General features: G+C 37.6%; 6 protein-coding genes across 6 annotated transcripts; 3 read left to right on the top strand and 3 right to left on the bottom strand.

Moving 5' to 3' along the window:
- Positions 1 to 1,501: 1,501 nt before the first annotated feature.
- SAPINGB_P005923 (uncharacterized protein) lies at positions 1,502 to 2,323 on the top strand (the record flags this gene model as incomplete). The annotated part of the gene is made up of 1 exon (XM_032000637.1): positions 1,502 to 2,323. One exon carries the CDS (start codon positions 1,502 to 1,504, stop codon positions 2,321 to 2,323), a length of 822 nt encoding a protein of 273 aa, XP_031856528.1.
- Positions 2,324 to 3,131: 808 nt separating this feature from the next.
- Positions 3,132 to 6,100, top strand: SAPINGB_P005922 (uncharacterized protein; the record flags this gene model as incomplete). Its single annotated transcript, XM_032000636.1, has 2 exons — positions 3,132 to 4,023; positions 4,080 to 6,100. 2 exons carry the CDS (start codon positions 3,132 to 3,134, stop codon positions 6,098 to 6,100), a joined length of 2,913 nt encoding a protein of 970 aa, XP_031856527.1.
- Positions 6,101 to 6,544: 444 nt separating this feature from the next.
- On the bottom strand, positions 6,545 to 10,401 carry SAPINGB_P005921 (uncharacterized protein; the record flags this gene model as incomplete). Its single annotated transcript, XM_032000635.1, has 3 exons — positions 6,545 to 9,097; positions 9,157 to 9,285; positions 10,129 to 10,401. The coding sequence occupies 3 exons, from the start codon at positions 10,399 to 10,401 to the stop codon at positions 6,545 to 6,547; spliced, it is 2,955 nt and encodes a 984-aa protein (XP_031856526.1).
- A 715-nt stretch (positions 10,402 to 11,116) lies between these two features.
- On the bottom strand, positions 11,117 to 12,922 carry SAPINGB_P005920 (uncharacterized protein; the record flags this gene model as incomplete). The annotated part of the gene is made up of 1 exon (XM_032000634.1): positions 11,117 to 12,922. The coding sequence occupies one exon, from the start codon at positions 12,920 to 12,922 to the stop codon at positions 11,117 to 11,119; it is 1,806 nt and encodes a 601-aa protein (XP_031856525.1).
- Positions 12,923 to 13,163: 241 nt separating this feature from the next.
- On the top strand, positions 13,164 to 15,079 carry SAPINGB_P005919 (uncharacterized protein; the record flags this gene model as incomplete). The annotated part of the gene is made up of 4 exons (XM_032000633.1): positions 13,164 to 13,168; positions 13,513 to 13,659; positions 13,710 to 14,866; positions 14,919 to 15,079. 4 exons carry the CDS (start codon positions 13,164 to 13,166, stop codon positions 15,077 to 15,079), a joined length of 1,470 nt encoding a protein of 489 aa, XP_031856524.1.
- Positions 15,080 to 15,163: 84 nt separating this feature from the next.
- Positions 15,164 to 22,351, bottom strand: SAPINGB_P005918 (uncharacterized protein; the record flags this gene model as incomplete). Its single annotated transcript, XM_032000632.1, has 4 exons — positions 15,164 to 16,035; positions 16,085 to 16,305; positions 16,357 to 20,797; positions 20,848 to 22,351. The coding sequence occupies 4 exons, from the start codon at positions 22,349 to 22,351 to the stop codon at positions 15,164 to 15,166; spliced, it is 7,038 nt and encodes a 2,345-aa protein (XP_031856523.1).
- Positions 22,352 to 22,432: the final 81 nt, after the last annotated feature.

Here is a 22,432-nt window from a genome sequence, read left to right as displayed (position 1 = left end):
TCCCGCAAAATGTCAATATCATAACTTTTTTAAACTATTTCAATGAGGTGAGACAAAATGTTACAATTTGTATAAAAGTTTGAATGAGTTGAGGACTGCAAAACTGCAAAATTAGGTTCAAAAATTTGTTAAAAAGTTGGAAAGTTAAAAAGTAAAAAAGTTAAAAAGATCAGAATCTGAAAAATAAAACGAGATTTTGAAAGAAAAAAATAATAATATTTTATATTTTTTTCATTCCTCAACTTGCCACTGGCAATGGAATGATCGTTTGGATTAAATGAAATTGTCATCGATGACATTGAACGGTTTTCAAACAAACCTCCAGAATAATTCCTTAGGAATTAAATGGATTAATGACTCTTTTGATAACTTTATCTCAAATATTTGGATTAATCCAAATTTAACAATATCGTTAAATTATAATACAGTAAAGAACCACATTCTTTTTTTTTTTTTTTAGGTTTATCACACTTAAGTTGAAGAGTTGAACTAAAAACTCTTTCCATCGTTTTAGTAATGATATAAGACAATTAATTATATCATGATCATGATCTTCTTTTCATTCATGAGCCTTGGAAAGGCCCCTGGTCCTAATAGGGTTTCTAATACGTAAAATGTGACCAAGGAAAGATTAGTACAACTGTGAAACCTATATTAAAATAATCTTTCTTTATATTTTCACTTCAAACTTATCATATATGATACGTTTGATATATTTTAAGACTGTTTTTAATTTTTTTTGAATATTACTGTAGAAAAAAAAAACCTTTACAAACACAGTAAAATAAACACAATGTCTCCAGGTCATATAGAGCCTTGTGGCCTAAGTGGTTAGGATAATGTACGATCGGTGAAAACATAACCTGAACAAGCAAAATTTTTAGTTAAAGATCCTTTAGGACTTTTAGATTGAGAAAAGATAGGAGGTTAGTTCCAAGATCATGATCTTGGAATTTTTGTTAGACATATTAACTGAAACTTCATTATTGAAATTAGTGGCATTACATACGCAATTTAATTACATAATACTTAACAATAAATTTACCGTTGCATTCAAACGCAATTGAAAAAATAAAAAAAAAAAACGATATAGTGCTAAGCCACCAAAGTACCTAAATCAGTATGTTGACTACGATATTGTTAAATTTGGATTAATCCAAATATTTGTTCATTATTGAAGTTGAGATAAAGTTGTCAAAAGAATCATTAATCCAAATATAAATATGCATAGATTTCTTCTCAAATAATAACCCTACTTATCTTTTATAAAGTGAGATACATCATAACTATCCGAATATCTTATCACCACTTTTTTTTTTTCAATTCATTCATATATCTGACATTTTTTATTTTTATTTTTATTTTGCAACTAAATATTTTCATTTAAAAAAAAAAAATTAAAACCTACTATAGTTTAACCTTATCGCTTTTTTTTTATTCGTTTCATAAGATACCACAATTGAAAAACTATATCAAATATCAACAAGAAGAATCCAAAAAGATGTCAACGAACGCGAACTTAAATCTTAACATTGATGTTAACGACCTTGTTAAAACGATTTTGAGTCTTGTTCAAAGAATTGGGCGTGCTGAATTCGTTCAAAGATTACTTCACGAACTCGAAAATAAAGTTCGTGGAAGATGCGATATACTTATTATTAGCTATAGTCAGCTTCAGCGGTGTCAGAATACACTATTGAACTCAGAACGTACACAGTCTGCTAGATGGGAACAAGGATTAGACGGCCATGACTTTGCAGTTTTTTTCTTTCACGGTGGAATGTTTGATCATGGTGGAGAAGATGGTGGCTATATCAATTGGGCATTTACTGGTGGTAATCGGTACCCTTCACCCTGGGGCTTCCATGACAGAGATTCATATGTCGTATGGGCCAATAGAACTAATTTAGTTGGAGGAAATGGGGGTGGTAATGACTACGCAATTTATTTTCATAAGAAAACTATTGATCGAATTGTTGTTAAAAAGGATTGGGACAGAGGGAAAAGAATTCACCATGTGGCAGCAATTTATTTCTGTTTCCGCAATATTGGTAATTCTCAACAAATGATTGGAAAAAACCAACGGGAATCACAGACGTTTATTTTTCAGCCAAATGATACTATTCAAAGAATTGGTGTGAAACATGAACATGGTTTAATCAACGCTATCAAATTTTATGTCAGAAACTCTTACGATGGCCATGAACGTGAATCTGATTGGATGGGCGGTAACGGTGGCCATGAACATGTTTTTGCAGAGAGTCCAAAAGGAATCTTTGGCCGCCACGGAATTTATCTTGATAGTTTGGGGATATTTTATTAAATTTATCACTTTTGGTTTTTTTTTTTTCAACTTATTTTTTAATCAGATACTAATTAGTTAGTTAGGAATCAATATTTTAGTAATAGAACAGCTAACCAAATATCTGTACTATAAACTGAGAAAGATTTAATTGGAGATTCATTAAACGGGTTTGATGTTTCTGTGATTATCCAATTCTTTTTTAATGTAATTTCCAGGTATTTTTTAGATAAAAAAAGTTGTAGTTATAACTACTTCATCGCCATTGAAAATATACACATACATGTGTATTATAAAAAAAAAGAATTACTAGACTATTTAATTCTTTTTTTTTTATTTGATCAATAATTATTAAAGGACCTCCGCTTTTACTACTGCTAAATTGGCGATTACACGCAATTCAAGATTTTATGTTCATAGGATATAGTGAACCAGCTTGAAAAAGAAACAAAAATCTTCTTAAGCATACCAAATTTGATGATTTGATCAAATGTTTTATAAATACTTATATAAAACAATATGGTTAATATATATTTTTCCTTTAAATTTATATATTTTCATTTTACCAATATTAGTATCCGTTGTATATTTTGGTATTGAATTTGTTTACTTAATCAAATTAAAAATCAAGGTTATTCTCATCACATGGGTCACAAAATCAAAGTTGTAGCTTTAAGTAGCTTAAAGTAGCCGTATCACATTGTCCGTGGAGTAAACAGTGATAAAAACCATCCAAAAAACCAAATTTTTTTTTCATTTTTTTATTTTTTAACTAGTAATTACAAGCAATTAAAAATTAAAAATTGAAAGTATACTTGAAGAAACTATCATGGCTTTTCTGCCTTTCAAAATACCATTTTTGCTACCAGCAACCAAACCAGTGTCTGATCCACAACTTGCATCTACTGAAGAAGAAGTAGAATCTACCCAAAACTCTACACAAGTCTCTACTGATGTCCCTGCAGTCGCTACAACCTTTTCACGTCCTATTCCTTTGAAAGATGTAACTACTAATGTCACTTCACAATCGATTAAGCCCAAGAAAAAAAATCCTATTGTTAGCACTTTTGTGGTCAATACAACCAAGAAGGCTACAACTTTTGCATATAAAAAAGTCAATAGTTCTTCTGCATTTATTTCCTTTAAGTTAGCCATGGTGGACTTTTTTGAGCACTTGTTTCGACTAGCATTTACAATCACAACAAAAATTGTGTTTTTGCTTCGCGACTTGCTCATTAATACGCTTAACATTTTATATTCTGCTGTTTTGATACCACTTGACCTAATTTTGATTGTAGCCCATAGCACATGGCTTCATTTTGCATATAGGATTCTTGACAAAAAGCGTACCAAACTTACTGAACAAGATCCATCAATAATACCTAAGGAAGAAGAAAAGCGTCGCATCCAACGGCAGAATCAAGAACTTGCTGATTTGACTACAACAAGAACACTTTTTTGGTCAGGAAAACCTCTTTCTATTCGTTCTTACTTTTTAGATTTTATGGGGAGTCGCATAAATGACGATGATAATGATGTTGAAGGTTCACCATTTATCAAAGAATCTATCATACCAAGTCAGCTATTTCCTCGTCATCTAGGACTTGACAATGGTGAAATTCCCAGCCAAATTAATTCTTCAATTAACCCAGTTCAGTCTTCAGTAGAACTAGAGTTAAACCATAATCCAGCAAGAGACAATTTAACTGAAGGGTTTAAGCGTATTCATTTTTTTGGTTTTTGATTTATAAATTTTTGCCTTTACTAATTACTTTAGATTTTGATTCGTCGAAACGGCAACTAGGGATTACTCAGTATACTAAGTTTAGTGACCAACTTTATAAGAGGCGGTTACAAGAGCTTCCACGAAAACCTCTGGATAATTACCGAAGGTTGTCTCAAAATGTAAATACAATTAATGAAAGGGGACAAACTGAAGATGCTTTAACGGACCAAGAGTTTAGCTACGAAGTGCCCTTGTTTGTGGAAAATAGTGGTGATCAAAGTCTGATGCATAATAGTAAGGCTACGCCATCAGCATACTACAAATCCGTTGAACCATTAAACATTAGTCAACACAAGGGATTTAGAAGAACTGGTTTACCGACTGTAAAGCCCGGTACTCGTCACATGTCTTTGTCATCTATGCCGCCAGAGTCCAAGCTGACGGGAGATGTAATTGTAAAAGAACGTTCAGAAGCAGATGTTAGACGTCCGTCAACGATGCAGTTTGGGTCAGGAGTCGGACCTTCTCGGTCATTATCTGAAGCAGCAGCAGCTAAAAAGAAGTTTAATGTCAATAATGCGGCAGATGAGATTTTAAAATTCTCTAATGATTTTAAGAAACTAATGTCAGAAACGCCAATCTCACCTCCAATTTTACCAAGCAGAGGTGATGAAAGCAGTGGGATTGATCCTCGAAAGCAGATTTTTTTGCCCAAAATTGATATGGTAGTAGAAGAAAAGGGAAATGATGAATTAAAAGCGTCTGAATCACAGGAGCCTACTGCACAAGAAGAAAAAGAACAGAAAAATAAGCAAATTCATAAAGCCATTGAAGCTGCTAATAATATTTCAATTAGTGGCACACGATCTTTTTACAATACCAATAACTCTCAAGCTGTTTCCTCATCAACAGGTCCTTTAGATGCATCAGGTAAAGGCCTTTGGAATAACTTGGCTTCCAAGATGTTTGTCAAGACTACTGAAGTAGCCCCCAAGCCAAATCCACGTCCTCGGTTACCAACTCTTGAATCAGAAATAAGTATGAACAGTAGTGTTTCTGTGACTGACTCAGATGTTGGGGAGTCTAAGGTGAAAAAAAAGGAAGAAATTTCAGGAAGGAAAAAGCATCGCAGGTGGTTTGGTGAGCCTCGATGGGTACATCAACTGGCTGATGAGAGTTCTGACGACTATGGCGACGTTTTGACTACGGGTACTGAAGATAATAATGAAGTGGAAACAGATGAGGGTAAGGCTATTGGTGCTGCCGTTTTAAGTGCTCGCAAAAAACGGGAAAAAACCGGTGGGGATGGCCGCACAGGGGTTCTGCGTGAGGCTGCTATTAAAAAACAACAACATCGTTCTAAAGTAGGTGATGCTGCTGCTTATGAAGAAGTGCCTGCGGTACACAAAGACCAACCAATCAGGTGGACCAATAATCAAGACTTGGGAACGTTGCAGCTCCCTCACCTTGGTGTCAGTGCCAATTCATCAATGGTTGATTTGGAAGCTTCTTCTGGTGGTGGAAGACTGAGACTTCATTCTGCTCACGAGTATTTGAATACCGAAGCACAGGCAACTGTCGAACCTAAACAAAGGACTGCTAATGAATACTCCATGCTTGAAGTCCCCATACTGTCTGGAGTTGTGGCTCGGTCCCCTGATTTCTTATCCATGTCGGCAACTGCAATCACTTTGAGTCCCGAAGAGACTACTGGCAGATTAGCACTGGGTCATCTTAGTGAAGACCATATTGATTCCGCTGCTACAATAACATTACCAACGGCTACGGCTGCAACTACAGGGGAGGAAAATGAAAATGGAGACGGAATGACAAGAGTACGGGGGGCACATATGAAATTATATGGACGACGGTTGGCTAACAAGCTTAAACGGCGAGCTCAACGTAAAGAAGGGGTAGATGAAAGCGAAGGCGGTGGTAGTGCTGTTGAGAGCAGTGCAACCATGCTTGCTAATGAACTAATTGAGGGCTCTTCAGGAAATAACATTGAGACTACTGGTGGAGAGAGTGCTTGGGTGGATGAAGAAAGCGATGCAGTCTCCATTGAGGTTTAAATTCAGTATTAAAATGTTTTTTTTTTTGTAGTTGTGAAATATTTAACTCTATAGTGTGGTAAAAGGGTTATTACCTTCAAAGAAATAAAAAACTATACAAATTTTTTATTATATTTTTTTTTATTTTTATTTTTATATTACTATCTCATGTCGAGTAGGAAAGAATAATAACAAAAAGAGGAAAACTAGTAATAACAAGAAAAAACTTTTAAGGTGGTGATAGATTTTTTTTAAATTATTTTCTTTTAAAAAGAATAGGGAGAAGACGATTTTATGCACAGAAGAGACAAACCCCCAAAGAGGTTGTTTAGGTATCAAGGAAGGGAGGCGGTAAAAAAAAAAGTATCATGAACAATCGTAACCGACATTATATCTTTTAAGAATAAAAAAAGTCGTTTCTTTTTTTTTTTTTTTTTAAAAAAATTTTTTTCGTTATTTTTTTTTTTAATTCTGTTGAGAATTATCGCCATCCTCGCTCAAAGCCATAAACGAGTTTCTGGTATTGTTTTGACTGGGTGCACGAGAGCCCTCAGAAGAAAGAGCAATGCCAGGAGAGCTGGCACCAATGCCCATTGAGCTGCCACCGCGCCTGCTGCCACGAGTAGAATTCTCACGGGAGCTGCTAAAGTCACCACGGTGCGAGCTACCCTGGTTATTAAAGTTACGCAAGTTGTCAAGACCCATAACGCTAAGGTGAGTTGAGGAGTTATTGACACGACGAGGACCATTACCACGCATGCTGCCACTACGGCTCTGGTTCTGCTGGCGTTCACGCTCAGCTTGCTTTTGAGCAACTTCCTCGTGAATCTCGGCAATGGTCTTAGGGCCCTTGTCCTTCTTGTTGTTCTGCCAGTGGTTGGCACGCAAGTCAGCAACATCCATAAGCATGAATTTAAATCTGCTGCCAAGGCCAGGTGTTTCCTGAATAGTCTTCATAACGGTGAAGTATTTGTCAACTATTTCAGTGCTCTTCTCTTCAAGAGCTGGACCAACAGTTGTCATGAGTTGGCAGAGAGACTCGATGATCTCCTCAGAAAAGCTTTCGGTAGTTAAAAGACGGTTAAAGCAGCGATAGATAATCTTCTCCGTAAGCATCTTAAGATAGAAAAGTTCGCCAATGAAACGAATCAAACCAAGACCATGTCTCTTGGCCTTCATGTATTCATAATACTCATCAGACATGAGTTCAGGGTCAATGGGTGTGCCATCTTCGTTAGTAGGAAGCTTGTCAGTCCAGCCACGTTCAAATTCTTCCTGACACCGGGAAAGGAGGTACTTTCTAAACAGAGCACCGCCCTTAAGAAACTCACCCTGAGCATCACGAACATTCTCGTCGTAAATAGCAGGGTCAGTCTTGGTAAGCATCTTAGCACAGAAGCGGGCATACATGTTGGACCAGTGGGCTTCATCAACAGCTTTGGCAAAAGTGAGCTCAATGATTTGTCTGAGAGTTCTGCCATCCTTTTCTTCAACAGATTTCTTAGAGATTTCAACAATCTGATCGGTAACAATGTCAAAGTTATCCAAAGTCATCTTGTTAAGTAGAGACTTGACCTTACGCTGAACAACCTCAGGAGTAAGCTTACTTTCATCGTCAGGGTTGACGTCCTTTCTGAGGGATCTAGGAACCCAAGCATTTGCAGAACGAGCAACAGGGGCGGGGGGAGGAGGAGGAGCGGAAGGCTCAGCAGAGGCTTCATCAGTCTCATTCTTATTGGAGGCGTCAGCATTTTCAGGATTGACGTTAGTGTTTTGACGAGAGTAAAAGCTACCGTGAGAAGAGTTGTGCATGCTACTTTCCCTGTTACCACGGTTAGAGCCGGTTCTTTCATTGTTTCTGTTTCTGCGAGAGGAGTTTTGTCTACCAGACTTGAAACCCATCGAGTTAAGGTTAGAGTTAGAGCCCATACGGGAATTCTTATTGAAACCACCAGCATTGGACAATGTTCTATCATTCATTGTGCGGAAACCAGAGCCAGGACCAAAAGATCCCATAGGCTGGTTGTTGCTAAAGTTATTTCTGCTAGAGTTGCTTCTGCCGCCGTGAGGTTTGCTGCCGTGGCCACTGTTAGAAGAGTTAACAGCCATGATGCTGCGAATAGCCTCCCACTTTTCCTTAGGGGGGAAGGTGACGACCGACTGGAACTGGTATAAGAACTCAGGATCATAAAGGTAAACACCCTCAGCCTTGGAAGCAACTGCAGGTTTCTTGAAACCTTCTGGGTATGTAAAGCTCAAAACTTCAGCAGGAGTGGGTTTATAAGCATTTTGAAGAAGACGGAGAGGGCTTGTGATGCGGTCATTGACAGAAGCAAGAGCAGCTTCAATGCGGGTCTCAACACTCGAGTCATCCTCGGGCTTGTTTTCAGCAGCTGCATCAGCGGCGGGTTTCTCGGGAGAGGATTCCTCCTGTGTAGGCTTAGATGTATCAGTCTCTGGAGCAGTAGGCTCTTCAGCGTTAGAAGCAGCAGCCTTTTCAGCTTCGGCAGCAGCTTGTGCTTCAGCAGCGGCCTTTTCTTCAGCAGCAGCTTTTGCTTCAGCAGCAGCCTTAGCATCAGCAGCGGCCTTAGCCTCGGCAGCGGCCTTAGCTTCATCATTTCTTCTTTGTTCTTCCATTTTGCGTTGAATGGTTTCCTTAAAAGAGAACTTTTTGCTAGCAGCAGCTTCTGATGACTCAGAGAGTGTGGACTTTGCACCTACGGGAGAACCATGGGTGGCGTCTGAGGTGGCTGCAGAAGAAGCCGAGGCAGCTGCGGAAGAAGAAGAAGGGGCGGAGGAGGAGGATGATGAGGAAGGAGCTGAAGTGTCCTTAGAAGCGGAAGTGTCCTTGGGAAGCACAACAGGCTGCTGAGTCTCCGGGTTAATGATAGTGATAGGACGGTGAGGTCTGGCCTGAGTAGGGGCTGGTGAGCTAGAAGCAGACGAATCTAAAGGGGGCATCTGTTGAGGAGCGTATGGAATATAGGGGTATGGTGCAATGGGGGAATATGTGTAATACTGTATACAAGTTAATTAAAGACTTTAAAACTTAGAAAATAAAAGATAAAGTTACTTACAACTTGGGATGAAGAAATTTCCGGTGTATGGTTATATTTTATATTAGGGCTTTGGGGATTATGTTGCATGTTTCCAGAATGCTGCTGATTTGAGTAATGGTTTCGTTGAGGTTTGTTTAATCGTTTCCTCTAGACATAAAAAAAATAAGAAAAAATATGTTAGAAAGGACTAAAACAAGAGATAATAAAAGGGTATTTGATAAAAAAAAAAACCAAAAAAAAAAGGAAAAAACAAGGGGATATCGTAAGGATTTTGTGATTAACATTAATTTGCGGATCATTTTCCACATACCAAGTACGAGAGAGAAAGGGGGTTTTTGGACTATTCTGGGTTTGCAGAGGTATTTCAAAAATCAAAAATCTACCTATTGTATGCTATCAAAAGCTCAAATGGGTAGAACAGGTATGAAATTTGGGCTAAATAGATGGAAGTAGGTCTTTTTTTTGAAATTTTTAAAAAAAAATCAAAAAAGCCAAATGTATATGTTGAAAATCTTTTCTCAGACAAGGTGAAAAAAAAAAAAAAAAAAAAAAAATTTTTAGGTGGTGGTGATGTAAAAATAATTGGTGGTGGGTATTTTTTTTTTTAGACCGGCTGGCTGGCTGGCTGGCTGGCTATTTGGTGGTGCTGCTAAATTTATTTTTTATTTTATTTTATTTTTTTTTAGGCGCAAATAAAATTTTTTTTGTGTGAAAATTTTTTTTTTTTTTTTTTGTAAACTCTATCATCAATATTCCAGATCAAGTCCCAAATTTACCCACATTAAGCGTTCATCTAGAAACGTTACCCGCCACTTTCTACCCGCCAGCATAAATAAAACTCATTTTTAATGCGCCGCATACCATCAAAATCCCGAAATTCCATGCAATGTTCCGCGTACCGAAACTTTTCTCTTTATTACAATTTCATAAACATATCCCCATGATACCAAAAAAAAAAAAAAATAAATAAAAAAACAAAATTGTACTTACTCCATGATCAGCATTATTATAAAAACCGTCATTAGAATGATAATAATGGCCACGGTGATGATGCGTCATATTATTATGACTGTTGATGTTAATGTTCATGGTGTAGTTTATGCCTGAAGAAACTGCTTGTCCAGAAGTCCCTGAAGCAGCCGCAGCTTCAGCAGCCAAAATAGAAGAAGGTGCACTCGGTGGATTTGCCATTGCTGGTGCTTGCAAGTGCTGCTTAGGCCCTCTGGGAGCAACCGGATTTGAATGAAGATTGGAGGCTGTCATTAATTATTAAAAAAAATTCCGATTATCTGGGGTTTAAAAAAAAATTATTAGCACGCGACAAAATTTTAAGAAAAAAGCGCGTCTTTTTTGTAAAAAAAAAAAAAAAAAACACACACACACAAAATATTCAATTTCAATTACTTACCTGATAATCGAGTCAAGTATTCCTGTTTATATAAATATATATATATATAAGTATATGTACAAGAATGGGCAGATCGGTGAAGAGATCTGTGTGGGGTGTATGTTGTGTCGTATAAATTATAAAACCAAACAGTAATAAAAGTTGTGAGAACTGCTAAATAAAAAAAACAAAAAAAGCAAACTTTCAAGTTTCAAAAAAAATTTAAAAATTTAAGGAAATCTCAAATCTTTTATACCCTTATAATTATAAGAGTTCACCAAAATATATATATATATATATATATATGACTTCTCATTTACAGGGAAAAATAAACATCTATACACCAGCATGACTTTATTTTTTAAAAAAAAGTCTCGGGAATATGAAATCCATCTCCGCATTCTATGTGGATCTCAATGTAAATATCCACACTATTACAAGGCTGCACCATATTGTGACTCTTGCATGATTCCCAATATACTCAACCCGCAACACAGCACTGAGACATTCCATCTAAATAAGGAAAAAAAAATTTTTTTGCAAATTTATTCTATAATACATTATATTAAAGTTCTTGTAATTGGAATCTTTTCATGCGCAGTTAACATTACCCTCTGCAAAACCAGGGTTATCCAAGTGGTTATGCCCATTACGAACACTGCACGAGGTCAAAGTGGCCATCACTTTATCAACATTAGACCCCAATCCAGATACCCAGTTCTCCATCACGGCTCGCATTTTCAACTGCAAATCAGTCTTTGCAAGTACCGGATGATGAAACACTTCTAACGCTTCCTTCACAATTTTTTTTGCTGCATCCTCTGCACTGATTCCATCATCGTCCCACGCTTTAATCACTTTTGGTGCAATCTGGTTCACAACAGCCAAGGCCACCTGCCCAGCAGGCTCATTTAAATGGATCCCAAAATGATCCTTCGATAACTGAGAATGCGTTGGAGTTGTGCTGCTAGCATTTCGCCAGACTGTCCACTGAGCCGGATCGCTTTCAGCGAATTGTAAACTAGCGTCTAAAAGTGACTTCTTCAAGCTTTGAACCAAAGGAATCATCACTGGCTGCATCAAACTAAGTACAAACATTGAAAATGCGTTAGAAAGGTTTTGATAAACCGATAAAACCATTGGACTACTTTTGTCCAAACTCTCATCAACTGCCTTCATAACTGAGTCTTGAAATTTGAATGCAGGTGTAATATTACTCAGAGTCTTATTGATCGAAGGTGGAGAGTTTGAAGCCGGATTTGATGGTGGAGTTTGAAAAATCTTGATAAATTGGTCAACTGCTTGTTTGACTACCTCGGCGGGCGAACTTGGCTTGCTGGCTGTAGAAATATTCATATCGGATACTAATCCAGCAATGTTCGATTGAATCAGTGTTTGTGTCGACGACGGAAGCATCCCCAAATACCATTTTAAACTGTCTGCAGAATACTTCCCTGCACCTATGCTCGCCTTTAACCCTGTTTCCAGGGTTTGCAAGGATGGTGCTGACTGGTCGAGTGAATCTTGTGCAAGACCCAAAAAGCTATGAATAAAATCAGATGCACCAAATGACCCTGTAACTAGAGGATAAACCCCAGATTTGCCTTTTAAATTTATCCGTGTGTGATTTCCCACATGCGGAAATACATTGGTGTGATTCATATCAATCAACACAAGCTCACAATAGTTGGAATGTGCCGCGAAATCTTCCAATGTATGCAGCGCTTGGCCCAACAGTCGCTCTGCTTCGTAAAGAGCATTTGAGTCCATATTTTGTGTCGCCTTTTTCCCGCTCTCAATGCTAGCCAGCAAGCTCTTGCGCACGAATTCAGCTGACGTGGTCCACCCTCCATTTTCATTAGCAATATAGTTCTTCATTCCAGTCTCCGGATCCACTGCAATTTCGGCTTCACTAACAGGACCTCGCAATCTCTTGTCCAGTATCCGTGCATCTAATCCTTCCCCATACCCTTCAGGATTGTCAATATGTTCTTCAGGACGGTAAACCCCCAATCGGTCGCTCGTCACTTCAAACTCGCCTGTTGCATACCCAAATTCAGCGTAGGCCAATGTTCCAACAGCAACACGAAGCACTTCAGGGTTGATACCCACCCGTAGTGCTCCAACATCCACCGCTTGGTTGTAGTCACGCAACCAGTTGCCAAAATATATTCGCTTCACATCTAAGTCTGAAAGCTTGTTGGTTGTCCGAAGCAGCCGTGCCAGCCGGCTTCCGTCGCGGAGGGATAGATCCACAGTTTGTAATGAATTTTCTAAATCACCATGTCGAAAGTTTTGACCCTGGATCGCTGATGTTCCGGGTATGGACCCAGAGTTAAACGCTTGCGCTAGTAGTGCAGATATAACTAAAAAAAATATTAATGTAGCAGCGTTCATCTAATGATAAATAAAATGTTTTTAGGTATAGAATCAAGAAAAGCCAAGGAAGAAGCTTCCCCTTTATAAATATTATTCGAAATAATTTCAAATTTCAAATGAATTCGAAATTAATGCTTATTTATGACCCCGCCTGATTTTTTCGCTTATTTTTTTCAGGCTAAATCTTGAGATTAAACCTTAGTTTATGCAATTTTTAAAATCTCAAAACAAATCCAAATCCAAATCCAAATCCAACAAGATGAGGTATGCATATAAAGAATTATTCGTTTTATTTTTTTGTATTTTTTTGTATTTTTTTTTGAAGATTATCTTCAGGCAAAGCAGTAGTACAAAAACATGGTATCCAACTGTGGGTTAGTACCCTCGAATTTTTTTTGTGTGATTTTGTTAAAAATTTTGGAGGTTCAAAGAAATTCTGGTATGTAAAGAAATATCATAAAGTAACAAAAACACTTAAAATGATTATGTAAGTATTGTAATTTCCTAGTGTAATTACAAACTATAAAAAAATCCTCATTTATGCTCATCGTCATAAATTAAGTCTACCTTCACTGAAAGCCGCCAGTTAATAACATGTTGAGCATTAGGCAAATTCTGACACCACGCGCCTCTTCCCAGGTGTTCAAACTTTGTATTTCTACTAGATTTTATTCTTCTGAGAATGTTAGCTCCGATTTAAAAACTCCATTGCTTCAGCATCTGCGCGAAAGAAACCTAATTGCTAGTGTTACCAAGTAAGAATGCAAACTTTTCTACTATCAGCCAACTATCTAATCTCTTTCAGTGAATCTGTTGAAAAGCTTCTTGAAACCCAAAAAGTTGCACTTTACTGTGGTGCTGATCCAAGTGCTCAGTCGCTACACGTCGGAAACCTTATCCCACTTATTATTCTTCTTCATTTTCGCGCTCGTGGTCATACATCCATTAGTCTTGTCGGAGGTGCAACCGGTATTGTAGGAGACCCCTCAGGCCGTACTACCGAACGCGCCCAAATGGAGGCCGATACCCGTGCAAATAATATTTCCAAGATTCGCGGTCAGCTTGAAACTTTTCTTGAACGCGGTCAGCAGTACGCGTCTACTCATGGGTACCCAGAAGAGGGTTTTGGACCCAGAGTTTCTACAAATAATGCTGATTGGTGGCGTGAAATGGGAATGCTTCATTTTTTGGGAACTTACGGCCGTCATATTCGTGTCGGCCAAATGTTAGCGCGTGATAGTGTTAAAAATCGTATGGAATCTGAGCAAGGCATTGGGTTCAATGAGTTTACTTACCAGATTCTTCAAGCCTATGACTTTTGGCATCTTCATAATAATTTTGGCTGCAGAATTCAGGTGGGTGGAAATGATCAATGGGGAAACATCACTGCAGGCATTGATTTGATTTCTCGTCTGCGCTCTGAAGTTCTTAAAAATGAAAAGGCTCAAGCTCAAAAGACTAGCTCTCTTCCCAAAGTCTCTAAAGATTCGGATCCGGCCTATGGTATTACCGTTCCTCTTTTAACTACCCCTTCTGGTGAAAAATTTGGAAAATCTGCAGGTAATGCTGTTTGGATTGATCCCGATATGACTAAACCTTACGAGCTCTATCAATACTTTGTTAAAGCCCCTGATTCTGTCGTCGAAAACTATCTTAAAATGTTTACATTTATTTCTCTGGAAAAAATATCTGTCATCATGGCCACGCATGCGGAAAACGAGTCTCTTCGTTACGCTCAGCGCATACTTGCGAAGGAGGTTACCGATTTTGTCCATGGAGCAGGAACCGGTGAGAATTCTGCTATCATGAGTGAAATTCTATTTGGAAACGCTGAATCTTATGATGCTGACACAATTCTTGCTGCCTTTTCTAGTCAAAATCTTGTTCAACAAATCCCAAAAGGCGAACTTATTGACAATCCATGGAGATCAGTCTTGGCCTCTGCTACTGGAAAATCTAAGTGTAAGTATACCTAATTTTTTTTATATTAGCTTTTCTAACTTTTACTTTTTAGCTGAAATCTCCCGTCTCTTAAAAGGTAAAGGCGTGTACAACGGTTTGCAAAGAATAGCAATCACTGAAGCCAATATTGAAGAATCTGATTTTATTGAAGGTAAACTTCTTCTTGTTCGTGTCGGTAAAGCCTCTTACTACATCATTGAAGCAATCAATTAAAAAAATAATGTAAATATGCTTATTTCATAGATCTTGTACATAATATTAAAGAAAAAAAACGTAACTCATAAATTCATAAAAAAATTAAGCTGGAACCTCTTCCTCTTCTTCTTCCTTATTTACTGGGTACCAACAATCAGGAACCATCATAATGTATCTTTCCATAGCTTCTCGGAACCGAAACTTATATTGCTTGGGTGAAACCACAGTGGGTTCCTTTACACCACCTCCAACAAGTCCACGTTCCTTGACCCAACTTTCTAACTTCTTATCCCAAGTAAATGTTCGAATAAAATCAATGATTCCAACAATCAACTCCTGCTTTTCGTCATCAATAGCAACAACCAAAGAATAATCCATCACATTCATCTTAGCCAAAAATAAAGTATCGTTAAACAAAGATAAACGCAACGAAGTCTTAGAATGGTTGCGTACAAATAAAGGTGACTCATAAATAAATTCGACCATGTTTTCATCTAAAAGTACCTCATTTTCACGACCTGTTTGTTGAACATGACGGTTGCGCATTGAACCCTTAAGATCAAAAATACGAGAAGACTTGCGATTATAAAACAAATTCTCCATAACCAATACGTCCATCTTAAGATTCTTATTACTCCTTGTGGGATTGCGAATCTGGATTTGGTAAAATCCAAAAATCTTAGCCAAAGCTGTAGGCAGCTCATGAAAAAATGCCTGTGCCATAAATTCAAAGTAATTAGGAGCAAATTTAATAAAGGCGTCCAACTCAGATGGAGACAATTGTTTCACAACAAGGCGATCATCTAAAGTTTTAAGAAATGCTGATCCTGATTTACCACCCGATGAATCCCAACTCACGCATCGAGATAAAGATTGAATAAAAGAGTCTTCACAATCACATTGTCTTCGAATGGCATCAAACTGTTCTGCATAAAAAATTTTGCAAGAAAGTTTGGCAGAGCCATCTTGAAATTCTAAAAACTGTTAGAAATTGAAAAATGAAATAAAAAAAATAATACTCACGGTATTTAAGATGAGTTCCAGTGTTTTTAAGCATATGACGCTCCATTTCGGCATTGGGCTCACGAAGACCTTCGGGATCTTGTGGAACAGATTCTTCTTGGCGCATCTTCCGTAGCTTTTCTTTATAATCCGGATATGATAAGCAAAATGCAATAAGTGAGTTTGGCTCATCTTCTCGAATTATCACATTTGATTCAGGAAACAAATGATCTGAATGAGTCCTAAATTTATGTTAGAAATGAAAAATTAAAAAAAAAAGAAAAAAAACTTACAAAGGATACTCAAGTGGACGCCAACCAGTAGCAGATCTATCAGCCCAAAAATTTGAAAAGTACTTCAAAAGTCCAATTTGAGGAATATTTGGCCCTTCAACAGGTGGTGGGAGTTCAGAAGATGGTGGGTGTTCTTGAGGCTCTTCTGAAATAATAGATGAGCCTTCGTCTGCTGGTAATTCGCTTGTATCATCAGGAAGTTGAGGGTTAGTCAAATCATTTTGAGTAGGCTCTTCACCTGTTTGATTAGCTACTCTATCAGCATTGTCCCCTGTAATATCATCGTTGGCTTTAAATGAAGGTGATTTAGGTGAAGGATCACCCGTACATTGATCAGGTAGAGTATCATTGGGCAAAGATGAATTTTTAGAGTCTGGTTCCAAATCACTGTCAGACTCTTCTTCATCTTCTGATTGAGAGAGCTCTTCAACAGCATCTTCTACATTTTTGTAAACTTCAACAATGGGTTTTGAAGCTGCAAGGGGAGCTGTACGGTATTGTGTTTGTGCAAGATGTCGGCGTTCACGTGCACGTTGATTCTCAAACTCTTGTGACAACTGTTCATAATGCTTCGCCAGCGAAGAAACTGAAATTTTGTATGGGTGAGTCCCTGCCAACCATTGTGAGTTGAGATCTCTGGGTGCACCAAAACGAGATCGATTTAAAGATGCTGAGTATCCAATATTCTCAAACTTATTCCTTGAGTTCAGATTGTTGGATAACGACGTTGAAGCCGAATCTTCCGAGGACTTGAGATTGGATCTAAGTCGCAGTTTAGCGAATTCAGCTATTCTATCAGGGGTCGATGAAGAATTCTCAGTTGAAGTTTGATAAAGATGCTTTAGAGTTGGAATGGTGCTGATTCTCGGCTTAAAGCTTAACTGAGATGAGTCTAAATCCCCAGAACTCACATTTAATTTGTCATCTTTTGTATTCCTAGACTCCATTAGTGAAACGACATCCTGGACTCGTTTTGAACTATCATTTCCACGAAGAGGACTAGGAGAACGTTCGGATGACTTTTGAGATGTGCGCATAGTAAGATCAGGAACAGACTCAGAGTAAAATCCTTTAGGCGAAACTTCCTTTGCAAATCGGTTTTCGATATTAGATACTGCTCTAGGAATATTGCTTGGTGTGTTGGCAGCTGTTTGATGAATTATTGAAGTTAACTCTTCAAGTGACTTGCACCGAGAGTCATGATCTTTAACCGAAGAATCTAGTTGTGGTTTCAAAGTGTCGGGAGGTGGAACCTTATCGGTCTTTGTCACAGACTCATTGCTCAAAAGCTGTTTATCTTCTTTTTGGTATGACTCATTTGGTGAAACAGATTGCTCGTTAAAACCCTGAATATTCTCTGTATCATTGTTTGATGTTTCTTTTGAAAGACTGGGAGCAATAGAAGGTTGATCACCAAATTCATATGTAGAGCCCGAAGGGGCGGATATTTCAGCCATTTCAATTTCGTCACTCTTATTCGATGATTCAGCTGATTCAGTTGCCTCAATTGGCTTTTCACTAAGAGAACCAGTTGAGTCTTTTCTTGACTTTTCAGAAATTAAACTAGAATTTTCTTCTGTATCTCCTCGAACTTGCGAGTTTTGCTTTTCAATAATATCGTTACGCAAAATTATGCGCTTCAAATGGGCAGTTGTAATACGTGTAATATCATTTTCTGAAAGGAAAAAATTATCTTCAAATTCTGTGAATTCGTGATCCCAACTGATTGCAAAATCTTGCATGACACGGAAAACTGCATTAAGAGGAAGATATGCTGTTGGATCTGTGCTGACAAATATTTGATCAAGATCATTAATAACATCCTGTTTTTCTTGTTTGGTGCGCAAAAGCAACTCTTCAATCTTAAGTCGGCATTCATCAATTTTTTCCGGCGCTAATTCATCCACCTTAATACTTTTCAAGCGGTCATCAACACTGTCAAAAAATTTATTAACACTCGTCTTGATGTCATTGTAACAAGAAACCTTTAGTTTGATACCACGTTCAGGCTGCCATGTCATGCGGGCTGATGGAACAACAACCTCATATAAAGTAATTGGTGTATATTCTATCGACACAGCAATGTTTTTGAAACCAAAAAATCTAACATGGTCACGATATAAATTGTGTGGGCAAAGATTTTCTCTAAAAGATAACTCAGAGCTCCAAAAAGAAAGTTCAAAATACTTTCCAAGAGAATATTTCCATGTGTCATCAGACATAGGAAGAATCGGGGTAGAAGCTTGGCAGATTTTGCAAGTACTCCACATCAAAATAGATTCAGACATGCCGGGTAAATTACAAGCATGATCACTTATTTTTATTGTTATTCTGCCCTTTCCATGAGCATAAATGCGAGTATGTTGCTTCAATGTTCGCCCACATCCCTCAGAACATTGGATATTAGCGTCTAGACAAAGACGCTCAATAAAATGCCCTAATGGCATATCCTGTTTATCATTGTAAAACCGAAATGTTAAAACATCAGGGCCAAAACAAGGAGTAAGAGTTTCTGTACAAACTGAAGAAAAAAGTAAAACAATTCTCAAATGAAACTCTGCTGTAAACATATCTTCATCGCGAAGATGAGCAAGTTCCCACTGTCGATTCTGTTTAAACCAAGTGTCGTATAACCGCTGATAAAGTTCCTTGTATAAAAATTCAGACATTTTTTTAATTGTTTCTTCGCCTCCAGGAACGTTTTCAACGGTGAAATGGTCTAATTGAAGCATTTGAAGCAAACGGTCTCTTGTAATAACAGAATCCTTATCTTCATCCATCGAAACTAATTGATCTTCGGATTTACGTGCAACTTCAAGCAAGTATGGAAGGCCATAGTCCACAAAAGGGGAAGTAGACAAAATTGTCATGCCATAATCCTCATTAATACCCGACGTATCAGCGTTGGAAGCCTTTTTATGCTCGGCATTAGCTCGATATTTAGCAATTTCTTTAAGAAGTTTAGGAGACTCTGGAACTAACGCAAATTCTTCACGGAGCAATGATGTTTCAAGCTTTAAATTGAACATCACGTACACCATAAACTGAACAATCCGTTTAATAATACCTAATGAAGCCAAATCAGCACCACGAAGCAAAACAGTGCAACCTAGCTCCTTTGGAATTCCTGAAAGAAATATATATTTCTTGAATTCATTTTGGTAACGATAAGTTTTCACTTCAAATCTATCGCAATGGCCAAGTGTTGTATTAACAGAAAGCGACTCGTAAGTTGCAATAGATGCCTGGGTGTATCTTGAAGTACGACCAATAACAGACTCTTTAACATTTGTCATAACTGCAATTCCCATTTGATCAAACTTTTTAAGAATAAATCTACCTGCGCCACCAGTAGTCATAATTATATTAGGCTTTAATTGAGTTACTCGTTGAACAAGAGTATCAAATCGAGAAAGTTCTTGTTTTGAAATTTCTAAAATTTTAGAAACGTGAAGTCTAGGGTGTTCAAACAAGTTGTGAGCAAGAAGAATCCTAGGATTTGAGATAAGCTGAGGCATAGACTTTAGTGTCAGTGTTTGAGAAAATACAATTCCATCAATATATTGAGAATGGGAAGGAAGACCTCCTGGAATTCTTTTAAGCTTCACATAAGATCGAAAATCAGACCCTTCAAAAATTTTGTTATCAAGATCAATATGAGATGTGCATTCTAAAAGTGGTAACATGAGTGCATCAATCCATTTCCCCAAATTCCCAGTAATCCCCTTTTGCTCAAGTATTTGCCGTAAAAATGCTTTTGAATGGGCAATGCTGGCTCGATTAAGATTAAGTAAAGGAGGTGAAATTCTAGAAGATCCAATAATTTGGTTTGTTGTTTTAGATAGAAATAAAGGAGTTGTTTTTGCAGTAAAACTTTTTTTCCGTGATCCTTTGCGCGAAAATCGTGGTTGGTCAAACGAGAGTGAAGTTCCACTTCTATGACGTCTAAAACTAGCCCTACTCCGAGATGGGCTTCGGCTATGATCTTCTCCCCATTTATTTCCTCTATTATAATTGGAATTTTCAACATTGTAATGAATAATGCTATCGGCATCAAATTCATCTGAAGAACTATCATCATCAGAGTAAAACAGAATATTTTCTAAACCAGTTCTTTCATCCCTGGAAAACTTTCTTATTTGAGCACGAGGCGAATCTGTATGTAAATCCGAAGTGCTGCCAGTGTACTTAGAGCTTGTATTTGAATCCGCAAATGTTGCTTCTCCAAATTCAGACATTGCATCGTCAATATGATCATGAGACTCATCGTCTTCATCAGAAGATTCAAACTTTTCAATATCAGCATAGCATTTGTTGCAAACTCTTAACTTTGACTTAATTAGGACACCATCTTTTGAAGGATACTCGCAATCGATTAAGCTAGTACATTTGGAACAGAAAATTTGGCCACAAATTCTGCAGTGATGTTTTCGTCGAAATGCTAGATATATAAAGTTAATAACAATAAAAATGAAATTTCAACAAACATACTCGTAAATTTAGCAGTGCACCCAAAACATTCAGTTACATGTTCGTCTTTCATCCAAAATTCTTTTCCTAAACCGCCGTTTTTTAATGGAGTAGGTCTGCGATCAACCCTAGAATTAAAGTATCGTTTCGCAGTAGAATAAATGCTCTCGGCATCACTGTTATAATCCTTTTCTAAAACTGAACCATTTTCTCGAAAACTGGAAGGATACGAAGAATCAAGGTTTGAGTCGCCAACAGCATTGATAGTTGTGTCGGTGGTAGATGATAATGAAAGTTTAGATTGTAAAGACTCCATACCTTGTGATATGGTTCCTAATGTCGAGCCAATAAATCCTTGGCTTGGAGAATTTCGAGTTTGAATATTTTGTTGATTGCTTTGGGTCGCAACAACAGTGGCAGATGGGATAGGAGTCATTGGATGAGGCCGATGATGTGGCTTATGCGTACGATGATGGTGGTGAAGATGATGGCTTCCACTTATATGGCTATGATGCGGGGTATGGTGATATAAACTAAGTGAATTATTGGTCTGGCTAGAAATAATAGGATTTTGAAGTGGGCTATTTTGTTTAGAAGAACTCAACTTTGAATTTTGCTGGCGTAAATTAAAGATTTCTGCAGGCTGTGGCGTTGTAAAAGTTCCACTGGCTGTTACATTTCTTCTATCAACAGTCGCATCAGAAGTAAGTTTACTGTTTTGCAAAGATAGAGAAGATGCAGATGGTGTAAAAAGAGCAGCAGCAGACGCTGTTGTAGTGGCAGGTGAGGAAGAAGAAGTAAGAACTGGTTGGAGAGTATTTACATTAACACCAGATGAAGAAATGATAACGCTAGATCCTGAGCTAGAATTAGAATTATCTTCATTTCCGGATAGAGTCCCTGGAAGAGTCAAAGGAGAAGTATTATCTTCATTTTTATCGTGAATTAAAGAGCTGTTACTTGGTGAATCTAAATGATCATCAGTAGAAATTTCTGGAGAAAAATAATTATGGTCACCATTAAAATTCGTGACTTTTATTAGTGGTGGGGTATCAATAGAGGAAATTGATTGCATGCTATCACTAAGAGATGCGTTTGTGGTGTTTCTCCCAAGACTCACTTTTCGATTATGTGAAGAAACATTCGTAGAAATGTCCGAACTGGAAGCACCATTTTTAATTTTAAAACTTCCACCAGATGAATTTCGTGAGTGGCTAGCAGATCCATATTTTAATTCTTTCAAAGCCTGAGGATGTGAACGTGCAGGCAAGCGTACTGGCGCATGATTGGATAAAAGTCTCCCCGGGCGAGAAAGTTGTGCAGAAGCAATAACTGTATGTGCATTTTCAGGTGTAATTAAAGGATCATGATTGGGAAGAGGTAAGGCATTGTGCACAACATTAGATGCAGCAGACGTTATTGACTTGACTTTATTAAAAATAGAAGACACAAAGTTGGAGTCTTCGTTCGATTCCGTAAAAGGATGATCAGGAAATGTTGTAAAATTACGGTCAAACTCAGCCATTTTTTTAAAAAATGTATATGAATATCAAATAAAGAGAGGGCTGAATTGCCGTAAATCTCTCTATTTTAAATTGAAAGTTAT

The sequence above is a fragment of the Magnusiomyces paraingens genome (assembly GCF_902498895.1).
Source record: "Magnusiomyces paraingens strain CBS 517.90 genome assembly, contig: contig5, whole genome shotgun sequence".
Taxonomy (NCBI): domain Eukaryota; kingdom Fungi; phylum Ascomycota; class Dipodascomycetes; order Dipodascales; family Dipodascaceae; genus Magnusiomyces; species Magnusiomyces paraingens.
This window is presented reverse-complemented; position numbering and strand designations above follow the sequence as displayed.